At 44.9% G+C, this 16737-nt stretch overlaps 2 protein-coding genes across 2 annotated transcripts in view; one reads left to right on the forward strand and one right to left on the reverse strand.

Moving 5' to 3' along the window:
- LOC129535561 (NBPF family member NBPF4-like) overlaps positions 1–16737 on the forward strand; it is a 319223-nt gene that overhangs the window by 78569 nt on the left and 223917 nt on the right. Inside the window, exon 3 of the mRNA XM_088835766.1 lies at positions 11641–11746. The gene's annotated coding sequence lies outside the window, so the exon portion shown is untranslated. The remainder of the gene's footprint in view (positions 1–11640; positions 11747–16737) is intronic.
- On the reverse strand, positions 2611–8684 carry TCHH (trichohyalin). The gene is made up of 3 exons (XM_055404022.2): positions 8649–8684; positions 7224–7390; positions 2611–6643 (listed from the first exon to the last, which is right to left on the reverse strand). The coding sequence occupies exons 2-3, from the start codon at positions 7359–7361 to the stop codon at positions 2624–2626; spliced, it is 4158 nt and encodes a 1385-aa protein (XP_055259997.2). The 5' UTR covers positions 7362–7390; positions 8649–8684; the 3' UTR covers positions 2611–2623.

The raw sequence follows: 16737 nt of genomic DNA on the forward strand, positions 1-16737 counted from the left end.
AGACCTCAATAATGTAACGAAACAAAGCTAGTGGAGGTGATGGAATTCCAGTTGAGCTATTACAAGTCTTGAAAGATGATGCTGTGAAAGTGCTGCACTCAATATGCCAGCAGATTTGGAAAACTCAGCAGTGGCCACAGGACTGGAAGAGGTCAGTCTTCATTCCAATCCCAAAGAAAGGCAATGCCAAAGAATGCTCAAACTACCGGACAGTTGCCCTCATCTCACACGCTAGCAAAGTCATGCTCAAAATTCTCCAAGCCAGGCTTCAGCAATATGTAAACCGTGAACTCCCAGATGTTCAAGCAGGTTTTAGAAAAGGCAGAGGCACCAGAGATCAAATTGCCAACATCCGCTGGATCATGGAGAAAGCAAGAGAGTTTCAGAAAAACATCTATTTCTGCTTCATTGACTATGCCAAAGCCTTTGACTGTGTGGATCACAATAAACTGTGGAACATTCTGAAAGAGATGGGCATACCAGACCACCTGACCTGTCTCTTGAGAAACCTGTATGCAGGTCAGGAAGCAACAGTTAGAACTGGACATGGAACAACAGACTGATTCCAAATAGGAAAAGGTGTACGTCAAGGTTGTATATTGTCACCTTGCTTATTTAACTTATATGCAGAGTACATCATGAGGAACGCTGGGCTGGAAGAAGCACAAGCTGGAGTCAAGATTGCTGGGAGAAATATCAATAACCTCAGATATGCAGATGACACTACCCTTATGGCAGAAAGTGAAGAGGAACTCAAAAGCCTCTTGATGAAAGTGAAAGAGGAGAGTGAAAAGGTTGGTTTGAAGCTCAACATTCAGAAAACAAAGATCATGGCATCTGGTCCCATCACTTCATGGGAAATAGATGGAAAAACAGTGGAAACAGTGTCAGACTTTGTTTTTTTGGGCTCCAAAATCACTGCAGATGCTGATTGCAGCCATGAAATTAAAAGACGCTTGCTCCTTGGAAGGAAAGTTATGACCAACCTTGATAGTATATTAAAAAGCAGAGACATTACTTTGCCAACCAAGGTCCGTCTAGTCAAGGCAATGGTTTTTCCCGTGGTCATGTATGGTTGTGAGAGTTGGACTGTGAAGAAGGCTGATCGCCGAAGAATCGATGCTTTTGAACTGTGGTGTTGGAGAAGACTCTTGAGAGTCCCTTATACTGCAAGGAGATCCAACCAGTCCATTCTGAAGGAGATCAATCCTGGATGTTCATTGGAGGGACTGATGCTAAAGCTGAAACTGCAATACTTTGGCCACCTCATGCGATGAGTTGACTCACTGGAAAAGACTCTGATGCTGGGAAAGGTTGGGGGCGGGAGGAGAAGGGGACAACGGAGAATGAGATGGCTGGATGGCATCACCGACTCTGTGGACATGAGTTTGAGTGTACTCCGGGAGTTGGTGATGGACAGGGAGGCCTGGCGTGCTGTGATTCATGGGGTCGCGGAGAGTCGGACACGACTGAGCGACTGAACTGAACTGACTGAATGTAACGAAATACCCTTAAATGACTGGAAAGTTATGTCAGTTCCCAGACCATTAAATCTTGAGTTATGGTTTGATGCACAGTTAAAACAGACAAAAATAATTGCCAAAATATTTATTATTAATTTTTTATACAGTCCAATTATTTTAACATGTCTCCAAGGTAGTAACAGTAGGCCTCAAAGGATTGTGGGTTGACAGAACTTGTCAAAGGGCCTCTAGGGACTTGCCCCTTTGTCCACAAAACTTCCCTTTTCCCCACCCCCAAATGTTCTGTGATCTCTTGTTGGCTCTAGAGCAAGACAGATGTTAACAGGATCCTGAGCAGGTCCCTTCTCAGCTAAAATTAACAAACACAGTAATATTCTCAAGCTCATCCAAGACTGGGGGAAAGGAACTGAATGCTACAGACTACAGCAGACATGGTTTTAAAGTTTGAGCTCTGGAGTTGTTTGAGGAGCACCTTGCTTTTACTTCATGATATTTTAAGTGTTTATGGAGTTAAGTGTAAATGAAATCTAGTTCAAATTCCAAGTCTTATAGATATTCTTCCAATTATGGGCTGAATTCAGTGACTTTTTCTGGAGAAGCCATTCCTCCTGCACTATTCAGGGGTTCTTGGAAAAATTCAGTCCCCTTGCAGAATCTGTGCTAATTATGCCACAAAAAGTGGGAGGCTATTTGGAGATAAATATTAACATAATTTAGGCCCAGGAAGAAATATCAACTTGAACATAAAAAATATCTGAGCTCTCTACAAGATGGGTCAACAAATAAAAAAGCTGACCCGTTCTTTTGAATCTCAAATGGACATAATATTTTTCTGTTACTTATGAAAGCAATGAATGAATGTGTTCCCCAAACAAAATTCCTTAAACAAATTAAATGGCTTTTGTTTTTTAAAAATGCACACCACATCTGCACCAAAAAGCAAAGACAACCTAAAGAACTATTTAAGGAAGAATAAAAGGCAGAAGTACAAAGCACATGAAAAAGTATAGTTTAAGGTTTTGTAAAAAAGAGTTATTCTAACACTAGAGTTTTCCCACAACCAGAGTCATTTGGTACTCAGTGATTCTCATTTTCCTTTGCTCGAAGCTTCGGCAGGTGTCTGGATTTGGCAGCATCTCTTAAGGGCGGTACTGAGATCTCTGCTCTTGGATGTACTCGTAGAGCGGACTGGAGCGCACTGGGGCACTGGCAAACTGCCGCCTGCCAGCCTCCAGGACCTGCCGACGGCCCTTGTCTTCCTCCCACACTTGGCGGCGGCTCTGCTGCACGTCGCGCTCTTGGCGACGCCTCTGCTCCTCCTGCTGCTGGCGGCGGAGCTGTTCTTCTTCCCGGAATTTCCTCTCCCGCTCCTGGCGGCGTCTCTGCTCTTCTTGCCTCAATTCTTGTTCCTGACGACGCCTCTTCTCCTCCCTAGCAAACTGCTCCTCCGCCCGGTACTGCTGGTCTAGCTGCTGCCGGCGCCTCAGCTCTTCCTGCTCCTCGCGGTGCAGCTGCTCTTCTGGCTCGAGGAACTTCCTGTCCTGCTCCTGGACGCGGCGCTTTTCTTCGCGCTGGAGGCTCTGCTCTTCCTCGAGGAACTTCCTGTCTCTCTGCCTCTGACGTCTCTGTTCTTCCTCTTGCTCGGCGCGCCTCAGTTGTTCCTCCTGGGAGAAGACCCCCTGAAGTTCCTGGCGGCGCAGCTGCTGTTCTTCCCTTTCCCGGAGGAGCTGTACCTCTTCTCGGAACTTTCTGTCGCGCTCCTGGCGAAGCTGCGGCTCGCGCTCCTGGCGGCGCAGCTGTTGCTCCCTTTCTCGCAGGACGTGTTCTTCCTCATGGAGCTTCCTGTCGCGCTCCTGGCGGCGCAGCTGTTCTTCCCTTTCTTTCAGGAGCTGTTCCTCCTCACGGAACTTTCTGTCGCGTTCCTGGCGGCGCAGCTGTTCTTCCCTTTCCTGCAGGAGCTGTTCCTCCTCGCGGAACTTTCTGTCGCGTTCCTGGCGAAGTTGTGGCTCGCGCTCCTGGCGGCGCAGTTCTTCCCTTTCCTGCAGGAGCTGTTCATCCTCACGGAACTTTCTGTCGCGTTCCTGGCGGCGCAGCTGTTCTTCCCTCTCTCTCAGGAGCTGTACCTCCTCATGGAACTTTCTGTCGCGCTCCTGGCGAAGCTGCGGCTCGCGCTCCTGAAGGCGCAGCTGTTCTTCCCTTTCTCGCAGGAGCTGTTCCTCGCGGAATTTTCTATCTCGTTCCTGGCGTAGCTGTTGCTCGCGTTCCAGGCGGCGCAGCTGCTGTTCCTCTTCGCGGAACTTTCTGTCGCGTTCCTGGCGGCGCAGCTGTTCTTCCCTTTCCTGCAGGAACTGCTCTTCCTCACGGAATTTTCTGTCTCGTTCCTGCCGGCTCAGTTGTTCTTCTTCGCGGAATTTTCTCTCTCGCTCCTGGCGTAGCTGTTGCTCGCGTTCCAGGCGGCGCAGCTGCTGTTCCTCTTCGCGGAACTTTCTGTCGCGTTCCTGGCGGCGCAGCTGTTGTTCCCTTTCCTGCAGGAGCTGCTCATCCTCACGGAATTTTCTGTCTCGTTCCTGCCGGCTCAGTTGTTCTTCTTCGCGGAATTTTCTCTCTCGCTCCTGGCGTAGCTGTTGCTCGCGATCCAGGCGGCGCAGCTGCTGTTCCTCTTCGCGGAACTTTCTGTCTTCTTCCGGATAGCGTATTTTCTCCTCTCTTTCCCCTTTCAGCAGCTGCTCTTCCTCTCGGAATTTCCTATCTCGCCTCTCGGTTTCCTTTTGCTGCTCTCGCTCCAGCAGTTGTTCAGCTGGGAATTGCCGGTCACGCTTTTGCTGGCTCCTCCTCTCTTGCTCGCGTTCTATTTTCTCTTCTTGTTCATCCTGCAGGGGCCGCCGCTCCTGCTGCAATTGACTCTCCCGCACCCGGGAATCGTCCAGTTGCCGGCTCTTTTCTTTGTTCTCTCCGTGTTTGGAGTAAACCCTGTTATTACGAACTTCATTTTGGTGCTGATCCTCATCCCGGAATTGCCTCTTCCTGTCCAGGCGCTGCAGCTCCTCCTCCTCTAGCTGTCTCTCGAGCTCCTGGCGCCTCCTCTTCTCACATTCCTCTCTCTGCAGCTGCTGCTCCTCTCTGTGCAGTCGCTCTTCCTCCCGCAGCAGCTCCTCTTCCCGATATTGTCTTTCCCGCTCTTGGCGCCTCTTCTCTCTCTGCAGCTGCTCCTCTTCCCGCTGCAGCTCCACCTTCTCTAGATACTGTCTCTCGCGCCCCTGGAGACTCTTCTCGCGTTCCTCTCTCAGCAGCTGCTTCTCTCTCTGCAGTCGCTCTTCCTCCCGCTGCAGCTCCTCCTCGAGATACTGCCTCTCACGCTCCTGGCGCCTATTCTCGCGTTCCTCTCTCTGCAACTGCTCCTCTCTCTGCAACTGCTCCTCCTCTTGCAGCTCCACTTTTTCTAGATACTGTCTCTCGCGCTCCTGGCGCCTCTTCTCGCGTTCCTCTCTCTGCAACTGCTCCTCTCTCTGCAACTGCTCCTCCTCTTGCAGCTCCACTTTTTCTAGATACTGTCTCTCGCGCTCCTGGCGCCTCTTCTCGCGTTCCTCTCTCTGCAACTGCTCCTCTCTCTGCAGTCGCTCTTTCTGCCGCTGCAGCTCCTCCTTCTCGAGATACTGCCTCTCGCGCTCCTGGCGCCTCTTCTCGCGTTCCTCTCTCTGCAGCTGCTCCTCCTCCCGCAGCTCCACTTTCTCTAGATACTGCCTCTCGCGCTCCTGGCGCCTCTTCTCGCGTTCCTCTCTCTGCAGCTGCTCCTCTTCCTGCAGCTCCACTTTCTCTAGATACTGCCTCTCGCGCTCCTGGCGCCTCTTCTCGCGTTCCTCTCTCTGCAGCTGCTCCTCCTCCTGCAGCTCCACTTTCTCTAGATATTGCTTCTCGCGCTCCTGGCGCCTCTTCTCGCGTTCCTCTCTCTGCAGCTGCTCCTCCTCCCGCAGCTCCACTTTCTCTAGATATCGCTTCTCGCGCTCCTGGCGCCTCTTCTCGCGTTCCTCTCTCTTCAGCTGCTCCTCCTCCCGCTGTAGTCGCTCTTCCTCCCGCTGCAGCTGCACTTCCCGATATTGCCTTTCTCGCTCCTGGCGCCTCTTCTCCCGCTGCAGCTGCTCTTCTTCAAGCCGCAGCTGCCCTTCCTCCCTCACCTGCTCCCGTTGAGCTGGCTTGGCGTACAGTGTGTAGCGGCGTCTCTGGCTTTCCTCCTCTAGTTGCCACCTCCAGTTTTGGTCGTAGCGCTGCTCTTCCTTGTGTCGTTGCCTCTCCTGGTCTTCTTGAAGGCTCTGGACCTCCTCGCGGATCTGCTGCTCCTGCTGCCTCTCGAGCAGCTCCTGCTCCTGGCGGCGCCTCTGCTGCTCTTGCCTGCGGGGCCTGGTGTAGACTTTGCACTGACGGGCGTCGGCCTCACTTTCTAGCTGCCACTGACACCTCGAGGTGCGGGTCTCGCCCCGCTCACTGATCTTTTCCTGCGTCGCTTCCTCCTGCTGGCGCCTTAGCTGCTGCTCCCGTCTCTCCTGCTCCAAGAGCCGCTCCTCGCGCCCGCGCCTCTGCCTTTGCAGCTCCTGCTCTTCCTCCAGACGCTCCCTCTTGAGCTCCTGAGTCTGCAGCCTTTGGAGTTGCTCTTCTTCCTGGCGCTCGCGCAGCTCTCTTTGCCGCAGTTGCTGTTCCTGGAGGCGCTGCCGCTCCCGTTGCTCCTGCCTCTCGAGCCGTTGCTCTCGGTTCAGAAGCTCCTCCGGCTCCCGACCCTTGGGCCTTTGCTGCAGCTCTTCCTCCTCACTACGCTCTTCTTGTTCGCGCCTTTGCAGCCTCTGCTCAAGTCTTTCTTGCTTCTCTCTCAGCTCCTCTTCCTCAGCGAGCTCCTCCAGTTCCTGCCTCTTCAGCCTGCGTTCTTCTAGTTGTCTGTCCTGGGGCTCGAATCTCCTTTGGTCTTCCCTCCTGCGATCTTGTAACGGGTTTCCCTTTCCCTCACACTTGGCTTCCTTCTCATTTAGCCCCGAGGCCTGACCGAGAGCGTAATAACAAGCTGCAGCCACTTTGAAAACGATCGCGAGGAATTCATGGAAATCGATTAGCCCGTCACGGTCGCGATCCTGAAGTTCCAGGACCAGGTCTACCGTTTCTGGGTCGTGTGGTCTCTGAAAAAGAAATCAAAACTTGTACAATGTACTATTTACAGGTACTTCCACACACACACTGTATATTTTATAATATGCTGGTACTCAAAAGACATTAAGGACAATTAGAAAAACAGTGTGTATGGAGTCTTGTCCGCATGTAAAATGTGAACAACCTAATTTTAAAGCATACATTCGTTGGAAATTTTTGCATCTTATAATTTAATGCTGATCAAAAGAACACAAGTTATAGCTGGGTAAATAAGAATGAATTCATCCTCAAGAGAGAAAGCAGTGGAAATTTATGAAGATTTGCAGCAGCCATTTCTGTCTGAAATAGCCAGTATGCCAATTTGATTTTTATCCCATGTTTGAAAACAGAACAAAACATTTGCAGAAATGCCATTTTACTAGAGAAGAGCCTGATAAAATAATTAACTAATTAATTACCTTCAGACTCAGAAATGAATGGGGAATATGGTGTAGAGCTGTCATGGCAGTAAATGAATACAAAGTCACCATTCCTTGCTCTGTCTCTCCTGAGAAGAAATTTCATAGCTCTAAATCAGTAGAGAAATTTCCCTCTCTTGTTATTTCTTACCCGAAGGATATCTCCAAATTCCCTCTCAAGGAGATTCTTCAGGTCTTTCTTGCTTAGTGTTGTCCCATCACAATCATGTGAGGCATATTGATTGAAAATTTTAGTGATATTAAAGATGCTTCTCAGAAGTGGAGACATTTTTTTTCTTCCTTCAAGTTCAAGTAAACCTAGAACAATAAAATCAGTTTCAGAATCAAACTCTGTTTCTGATCTTGGGGAGGCTTTCTCCACAGTTTCAGGCAGATCCCTAAATAATTTGATTTTACCAAACCATTTTCACCTGGGACTTTCAAAGCATTTTATCTTTGAATATGGCTCAGTTGGTAAAGAATCTGCCTGCAACACAGGAGACCCTGGTTCGATCCCTGGGTGGGAAAGATCCCCTGGAGAAGGAAATGGCAACCCATTCCAGTACTCTTGCCTGGAGAATTACATGGACAAAGGAGCCTGCCTGGCTCCAGTCCGTGGGATCACAGGGCTTTGGACACGACTGTGTGACTGACTTTCACTTTCATGTAGGGCTTATAAAAGGGAAGAGAGATCCTGAAAAATTTCAAGCCAGGACGAATTTCAGGCTATCCTGTAGTTAGCTTTTGATTTTCTACCCAGTTTGTATTATCCATATCCTTTTTCTTTCTTCCTATTCCCTAGTATTTTTCAAATCAGTGAAGATTGTAGATATTTAGATTTGATATGGTGCTATGCATAAGAATTTTCCTCTAAAATTGAGCAAGGAGGCTAGGTGAAAACCAAAAGGTGAAGGATCTTAAAATGGATAAGTAAACCTAATTGTAGCAGCAGAACATTTGGTGGTAACTGGAAGAATAAAAAGGGAATGTGGATTATTTCCTAACTTTACATAGTCCTTTAGAGATCTAGAAGTATAATTCGTAAGTCACCAGCTCTTAAGTACTACTTCCTGTCATATTTAGATATATTAATACAGAAAACAAAGTTCATGTTATTAGCCTTAATTCTTACGTATTACAAGTATTCAATCATTGTAAGTTTCTGTTAGGTGCTTTCTGACTGGCTGCCAGATTTGGTGAGTCAAACTGAACCTGGAAAGCTGGCTTCTTTAGTTGCTTCTCAACTTCAATACCTCAGGTGCCATAACCACATGAACATAGTCCATATTGGGTAGAAGCAATATAAAAAAGAGAACTGAGGGCTGGCAAACTTTTGAGAGAGCAGTTTTTAGGAAGAATGAGCCACATCAGTCATATATGACCATCCAACCCCTGATGTGCAAACTTATAGAGTTAAGTGCTCCTTAGAAAGATGGCATGGAGTTAGTAGGAATTAGGTATATCTGTAAGATACTGATGCCATCTGTCACATAGACCCTCTTTAACCCCTCCAACATCTACAACAGCTGGAAAATGGAGAATCATACAGAACACGATCCCACCGAATGGGACTTACCCACTTCACCAGAGGAAGAGGTCAAGTGCTCGCTGACACTGCTGGCAGGTGTACTGAACAGCTGGGAGCTGGGCCTTTTATAGAGGTTTTAATTGTGCCCTGAAGAGCAACTTAGAAAGGAGACACCCACTCTGTGGGATGGCCTGATTCATTCCTAACCAAGCCCAGCTCCACCTCTGTCTCCACGAATGACTTGTTTATCTTGCTATTTGCTCACGTAGCTCTTTGGCACGAGGTTCACAGACCTTTCCTCCTGACAGAGTACTGGCTCCACCTAACATGAAAGGATAGAATATTTGGCAAGAATCTCTAATTTTCCTTAATTGTTAAATTAAATAAAGAAATTCATGTTCAGAATCTTAGTTAATTGCAATTTCATTACAGAGTAGTGACCTGTAAACCATTTACTTTATAAAAGATATAAATTCTAGGCTGAGGTTAAACAGAAATTTTGGCATAAGCTAATGAGACCCAGAGTATTTCTTTCTGGGATATGACAGTCCATGGGGAACTGCCTGAGGCCATTCTAGGTCAGCAAGAGTTTGTAAGGAATTAGTTTTAATTTCTTCTCTAAAAATGCTGGTGGGAAAACATTTGCATCTATATTCTTTGGTCTTATGATTTTCCTACAGATTGGAGATCATGTCCTTAGTAAATAATTTTGAAGGGTACTTAAAAATAAGTTTTCATCAAATTGTTCATAAGAGAACTTGAAATCTGTGAAATTTTATTATTAGTGATATTCTGTCTAAATGAAATTTGCTCATTTCTTTTCTCATTAGCATATTGATGCCCCTGGAGGAAAAGAGCTGGTGTAATGCATTATTGTAGATACAATCATCTTGTTCAGCCTCAGTTACTGATGATTATGACACCTAAACACTTGAGTCTGGTTCTCGTGGAAGCACATTAAGGTAATCAGTCATTCTGACCCATTATGTTTGTCAGGGCTTTCTCAACTCTGGCGCTTATTTGCAAATATCAGCATTGTTTTATTGTAAGGACCTGGGTTTTATCCCTGCTTGACTCTCACCCTTACATCTCAGCCAGTATGAAACTTTGGTTTGTAATAGGTTTATGGAGACTATTAAATGATTCAGTGGTTTTTGGCATTTCTCTCTCTTCCTTTGTCCAATAAAGGCAAGTATAGGTTTTTTTTGAATTTTGATGAGATTCTGTAGGATCCTCCAGTGGAATATGAAGATTTGGGACCTAAGTCCTGATGGCTGTATTTTAGTGTTCAAGTTGGTCTGAATGAGAGTGATCTTGAATTCCATTTGTCCCTTCCCCTGTTGCTATCCTGGAAGTGGGGTGAAATGGAAAGTGGAATTGATTGGCAGTGGGAAGACAGTTGTAAGCCTGGCTCAATTCTTCATCCTTAAGGACTTCAGCATCAATGTCTGTGATCTAAGGGTTCTCTTAAGAACCCTAAAGTAAAGTAAAGTCACTCAGTCGTGTCCGACTCTTTGCGACCCCATGGGCTGTCACCTATCAGGTTTCTCCGTCCATGGTGTTTTCCAGGCAAGAATACTGGAGTGGGTTGCCATTCTCTTATAACTGTCACCATTTCTTGGACTCAGCAAACTTGATGTAGCAGCTCCTTAGTGAAGAATGAAGATTTCTCTTTTTGCCTTCTATTTAGGGTTTTATAGAGTTCTCTTAATCTTTGAATTCTAAGATGGAATCATCATGAGCACTATATACACTGTAACCACAATCCATCACAGAACCTCTGTATCTCACAAACGGTAATAACCCTTTTTATGGGTGTCTTTCAAGGAATTCCCTCAACAAACCTTGCCTTATGTCTGATTCTGTTTTTATCTGCCTGTGTGATCTGTTACAGGACCTCAGCCCAGGTGGTGGGATGCATTTGTATGATTTCATTACACTTCTATAGTCAATACACTCAAAAAAGGACTGGACATTTATTAGGTTCTAAGAGAATAAAGGGAAAATATTAATCATCTAGTGAATCTTCCCTGTAGCTCAGACGGTAAAGAATCTGCTTGCAATGCAAGAGACCTGGGTTTGATCCCTGGGTCAGGAAGATCCTCTGGAGAAGGAAATGGCAATCCACTCTAGTATTCTTGCCTGGAGAATCCCATAGACAGAGGAGCCTGGCGGGCTATAGTCTGTGGGGTTGCAAAGAGTCGGACATGACTGAGCAACTAACACATACACATCAATCATCTAAAATAGTTGAACAAGCAGAAACAAATATAGAAGCAAACCCAAAAGGAAGATCCTTCTGAACATCCTTGAGAAAGTTGCTGCAATTGCATTCACAGTAACAGAAAAAAATCCGTCACCATCTGAATGAATCTAAATCTTAAATTAAGTGGTGGCTCTCTTCAGTTCAGTTCAGTCGCTCAGTCATGTCCAACTCTTTGTGACCCCATGGACTATAGCCCGCCAGGCTCCTCTGTCCATGGGATTCTCCGGGAAGGCATACTGGAGTGGATTGCCATTCCCTTCTCAGTTCAGTGGCTCTCTTACCCACTTTGTTTAAAGTCAGTACAATGTGAGAGAAAATATTTAAAAACCTGAACAAACCTGAGAGAACTAGCCTCTCTTCCTTGCTGTTCTTGGTCCATTATCAGAAACACTGTAAACAGGTTCAAATGCTAAATTGTAAAATCAAATTTGATATTCTCCTAATGAAGTGATCCTCATTGTTATATAATGTTCTTGTATTTAGCAGTGTCATTAGTTTACAATATTATTTTAAAAGGACCTCCTGACATAATGCTTAGGTAGGAAATGATTTTCTTTGCTTTCTTGTTCCTTAAAAGGTTGGTAAATGTCAGAGAATGTAGAAAATATTATCAATTCCTAACTTATTCATTCATTTTTTTTTTAAAGACCAACTTGGAATCCTTGAAATGTGGCAGTCACTCATTGTGGTTCATTAAAAAAATGTTTTTTTTTAATCACCTGAAGATCTCTATATTCTTTGTAGACAAAAAGTCTCTTTATATTTATTTTATAGACTGGAGACTGAGAGGTCAGAGAATGTCATTGACTGGCCCAAGAATGATCCAAGTGCCTGTGCTCAGTTCTGCAAAAATGTTCCTCTTTATCAAGGGTTAATGATGGTAAGTTCAGAGCACAGCTGCAGTGTTGTACTGTTTCTTGGCTTTGAGATTTGAACTCTTTAAGAGGAATTGAAAAGAGATTATAAACTTTATATCACTCAGATGCTTTATAATTATTAGATCAATCATGAAGCCTCATCTATGCTAAAATCTTTGGGTGTGGGGCTCTGTTGGAGTAACAGACAGAGAACTGAGATGGTCTTAGGTTTTTCCAGAGATAGAGACAACAGAACCCATTTTCTCGACCCAGAAAAAGTAGATAGATAATATATTTGACATTCTGTGGCATTTTAGTGGAACCAGGGTCTGTCTTGGCCTTATTGGAAAAACCACCAAAATGAAAATTTAGATAAAACAGTGAAAATTCTACTGTCATCCTTAGCCTAATGGGCTTCTCCAAAACCCAGTATGAGCCATGATGTGGATTCTGGGAAAATATCTAAGTAGGATGATTTTAGATGGCTTTAAAGAAAGTAAGTTTCATTGGTAAGTTCTCTAAACATTTCTTCAGTGAAGACTTTTTCTTTAAGCTTATATGTTAAACCTTTCAAATTTTCCTGTTGTTTCTTTTTATTCAATGACCTATCCGCTGGAACCCCACCTCTGCCAGTCCAGAACCTAACATATTTTCTTTGAGGCCCCACACAAGTTCCATCTACTCCAAAAACCTTGCTTGACCTTTATACATAATGATCTTACAATTGAAAATTCTTTCCAGAGCATGCTTAGTCAGCATCATATAACCTAGCACTAGTTAATGTGTAATTTCCATACTTTTCTCTAATTTAATGGGTGCTTGTTTTGTCTTCTTCATTAGGTTTTAAGTTCCTTGAAGGCAATGCTGTATCTATTATTTCTACTAAGTGTTTAGTAAAATCCTTGCTGATATGGAACAGTTTTATTGCATTACAGCAGTTTAAATGGCCAACAAGTCAGAATGAGATGAGTGGCTTGATTTGAGATGGAGTTCTGGCAGTTGGGGTGGTGGCTTGGGGATGAGGGCATACACATAATGGGAGTCAGCCCTTCTGGGGCCTCTCTCTAGTTTCGCCACTTTACAGGACAGATGACAGAGAAGCATTACTCCACCCCCTTCGGCCTTACCCCCTTGCCCATCACTTCACCCCCTGTTAAACAAGGAGCTGATATGAATCCCTTCCTCAGAGGGGGAGCTGTGATAATTACAGCTTGTAAAGCATTTTGTGATTCTTAGATATAACAGGGCTAATTATGATCATTAATAATTCTTAATTTTTATCTTCTTCAAGGTAAATTATCCGTACTTTAATTATACCCCCACCCTGGCGATAATTATACCTCTGAGAGTCAGCAGATGCTTTCATCTTACATCATGCCTTACATGGTGTCGGGGCATGAGTGCCCAGAGAGAGCACTTCCACCTTGGGCCCATTCCTGATGGCACCCAGAGGAGCAGAGGGTTCCTGGCTTTCTTTGTCATCATGCTGGCCCTAGATTGCAAGTGATTTGTTTTCTCTGTTCTGTAACTGTATCTTTGTCTTAACCAGCAGGACAGAGCTTTGGAACTTGTCAAAAGACACACTGAATGGGAAATACAAACTTAATTTTTGTAATATGGTGCATATACTCTGCATGAAGGAAGCAGATGTTTTTGATTGAACTGTGGAGACTTTCTGGTATCTGTTATAAAAACGTTCACAGCTACCATGTGAAAGAAGGGCCATAGTTCCTCAAAGGTAGAGGTACTATGTGACATTCTCTCTTCTGGGGCTTAGAGCTGTTTCTAATAGAGTGGTAAGTCACTCTTTGGGATGGGGTAGGAGGATATAAATCTAGAGAACTTAAAAAATTATTTTGAGAGAGAGGTTTTGTTTCTGACAGCAAAGCATAACATAAAGGAGATTAGGAGCTGAGGCTTCACACTCAACAGCGGTTTTGGGTTGTGGGACTAACAGTCATGGCCTCTCAGGTGCAGGAAAGAGCACTGTCGGCACAGGCAGGCATGTGCCAGTCTGGCTTGGAATGTTTTCTCTAGGCGCAGGTGTTCAGTAGTCACTTGTGTCATGATAAATTTATTGAGTCCTAATCTTGAGTGTTTCAGTGTCCTGAGTCACACCTTATGTCTGACAGAAGGATGGCAATGGAGTGGGGATGGAATGGGGTTCAGGTAATGATCAGAGTTTTTAGTGGCTTTCATCTGACCCTTCCCTTTCAAAGGGGCTCATGCTTCTCTGGATTCCACCTTCCCCTTCCTCTCCTGTATCCTTCTTTTGGTTGCTTTCCTTTCCTCATTTCTTGGTGTCTTTTCCTTTAAAAAATTCATTTTCTCCATCCCATCCTCAAAACCACTCTGGTAGAGAAATAGGATCGGGTTGAGGGGACTTTGGGAAGGGGGCACAAGGTAAGGTCCTTGTCCCTTTGCTTCAAGTGAGAATCTGAGTGAGTTCACAGCATTAGTGAAGGAACAGAAGTCAGACTGTGTGTGCATTTCTCTGTTCTTCTTGCAATAACCTCTTTAGGTCCACAAGCATTTACCGAGTGCTTCCTATATAATAGCATCCCTATTCTACGCCAGGCATGGTGCAAGGCACTTCCTACCAGAAGGTACTCCAACCCTGCCCTTGATGGAGTGGGACATATTGTGATAAGAAAGGTTTAATCCCAAAGATGAGGCAATATTTGCTACTGTATGCTAAAAAATGTTCTCCAAAGGACATAAAAAAAACCCAATAACAGTGGTTACCTGTAGGGAGAGAGGTGGGGAAGTGTCTTTTAACTGTGTATTTTCTTATACATGTCGATATTTGAGCCATGTGAATGTGTTACCTGTTTAAAATGTAAATACATTAAAAAGAAAAATAAAAGTTTAATTCCAAGAGAAAAGAGACAAAACAAAGAGAAGATAAGTAGCAGAATAATACCAGAGATTTAAAAATTTATCCTAAGATAAGAAAGAGCAGACATAGGAGTCAGTGTTTCTAGAAACAAGAATATATTTCCTTACTCATTTTATATTGTACCTGATAGAATGCATGCATGCTTATTGCTCAGTCATGTCTGACTGTTTGTGACCCCACGGACTGTAGCCCACCAGGCTTCTCTGTCCATGGGGTCCTCTAGGCAAGTATACTCGAGTGGGTAGCCATTCCCTTCTCCAGGGAATCTCCTGACCCAGGGATCGACCTGTACCTTCTGCATTGCAGGTGGATCATCTAAAGAATCTCTGGATTCTTTAAGTCACCAGGAAAGCCCACCTGACAGAATATTCAGAGATTTTTTTTTAAGTGCAGTGAAACTAAATGAAATTTTAAAGTCTTAAAACTCACTAAAGTGATTGTACATAAACTTTTTAGCTATTCTGTCAAATGTAATTGGAAATTTTCAAACATTTTTCTTTGAGGGTTTTCCTTATCTGCAGATGGAGAGTGGATGCTGCTTCTCTGCGTGACTGACTAAGCTCCATCTACCCTTGGGCTCAGCTGAGTTGCTGTCTAGCCTTCAGCTGAGTGTTCTTCAATAAAATCTCATCTGTAACCACATTGAGAGCATTTCCCAAATTACAAGGAAAGTGCTTCTGGCAGCACAACTTGGGTCTTGGAAGTGAACCACTTCCTCTATCAATTTGGTTGCTCAGTTGTGTCTGATTCTTTGCGACCTCATGGACTGCAGCATACCAAGCTTCCCTGTCCATCACCAACTCCCGGAGCTTGCTCAAACTCATGTGCATTAAGTTGGTGATAGCATCCAACCGTCTCATCCTCTGTTGTTCCCTTCTCCTCCTGTCCTCCATCCTTCCCAGCATCAGAGTCTTTTCCAATGAGTCAGCTCTTCACATCAGGTGGCCAAAGTATTGGAGCTTCAGCTTCAGCATCAGTCCTTCCAATGAATATTCAGGACTGATCTCCTTTAGGATGGACTGGTTGGATCTCCTTGCAGTCCAAGGGACTCTCGTCTTCTCCAACACCACAGTTTGAAAGCATCAATTCTTCGGTGCTCAACTTTCTTTATAGTCCAACTCTCACATCCATACATGATTACTGGAAAAACCATAGCTTTGATTAGATCGACCTTTGTTGGCAAAATAATGTCTCTGCTTTTTAATATGTTGTCTAGGTTGGTCATTGCTTTTCTTCCAAGGAACAAGTATCTTTTAATTTCATGGCTGCAGTCACCATCTGCAGTGGTCTTCCTCTGTAGGTGTTACAACTTCTTATAGGGCACAAGTTAATTTTTCTGACATTAATATAATTTTTTCTTTCATTGCCAGTATATTTCAAAATTAGATCTTGGGGTCCCTTTTGTACATTCCAGGGTGCATAAATTTATGAATATCTCTGACTACAAGTCCTAGAATAGTGATTATGATTTATATACCTCAACCTGTCCCGTGAATATCCACAGTGTCTTGTGTGCATGCGGGCTAAATAGCTTCAGTTGGGTCCAACTCTGCGAATATGGACCATAGCCTGTCAGGCTCCTCTGTCCATGGGATTCTCCAGGCGAGAATATTGGAGTGGGTTGCCATGTGCTCCTCCAGGGGATCTTTTGGAACCTATGTCACTTATGTTTCCTGCATTGGCAGGCAGGTTCTTTACCACTAGTGCCACCTAGAAAGCCCCCCAGTCTCTTACTATTCAGCTAATCAAAACTTTCACTAAAATTCCTGTTAAATGGAAGGTACTACTGCTGCTGCTGCTGCTAAGGCGCTTCAGTTGTGTCCGACTCTGTGCGACCCCATAGATGGCAGCCCACCAGGCTCCGCCGTCCCTGGGATTCTCCAGGCAAGAACACTGGAGTGGGTTGCCATTTACTTCAATGCAGCTTTATAGCACCAGTAAAGATACTTTCCTGGACATTCAGAGAATATGAAATAATTGTAATACATAAGCATTCTACAGGTTAAAGAAGGAAGGCACCACTGCTGGCTAAAGAATCAGTTTGAGAGGGGTTTTGGGAGGAGATGGGGCTTATTCAGCATAAGTTGAGTGGATATCAGGCAGGTCAAGTGGGAG

The sequence above is a fragment of the Moschus berezovskii genome, chromosome 4 (genome assembly GCF_049115385.1).
Source record: "Moschus berezovskii isolate FMDL1 chromosome 4, NW_MosBer_1.0, whole genome shotgun sequence".
NCBI classification, from domain to species: domain Eukaryota; kingdom Metazoa; phylum Chordata; class Mammalia; order Artiodactyla; family Moschidae; genus Moschus; species Moschus berezovskii.

Excerpts from the sequence above, each read along its gene's own strand:
- TCHH (XM_055404022.2), bottom strand. The coding sequence starts at position 7,361 with ATGTCTCCACTTCTGAGAAGCATCTTTAATATCACTAAAATTTTCAAT. Across the intron at positions 6,644-7,223 it reads AATTTGGAGATATCCTTCGG|AGACCACACGACCCAGAAAC; the intron begins GTAAGAAATAAC and ends TTTCTTTTTCAG.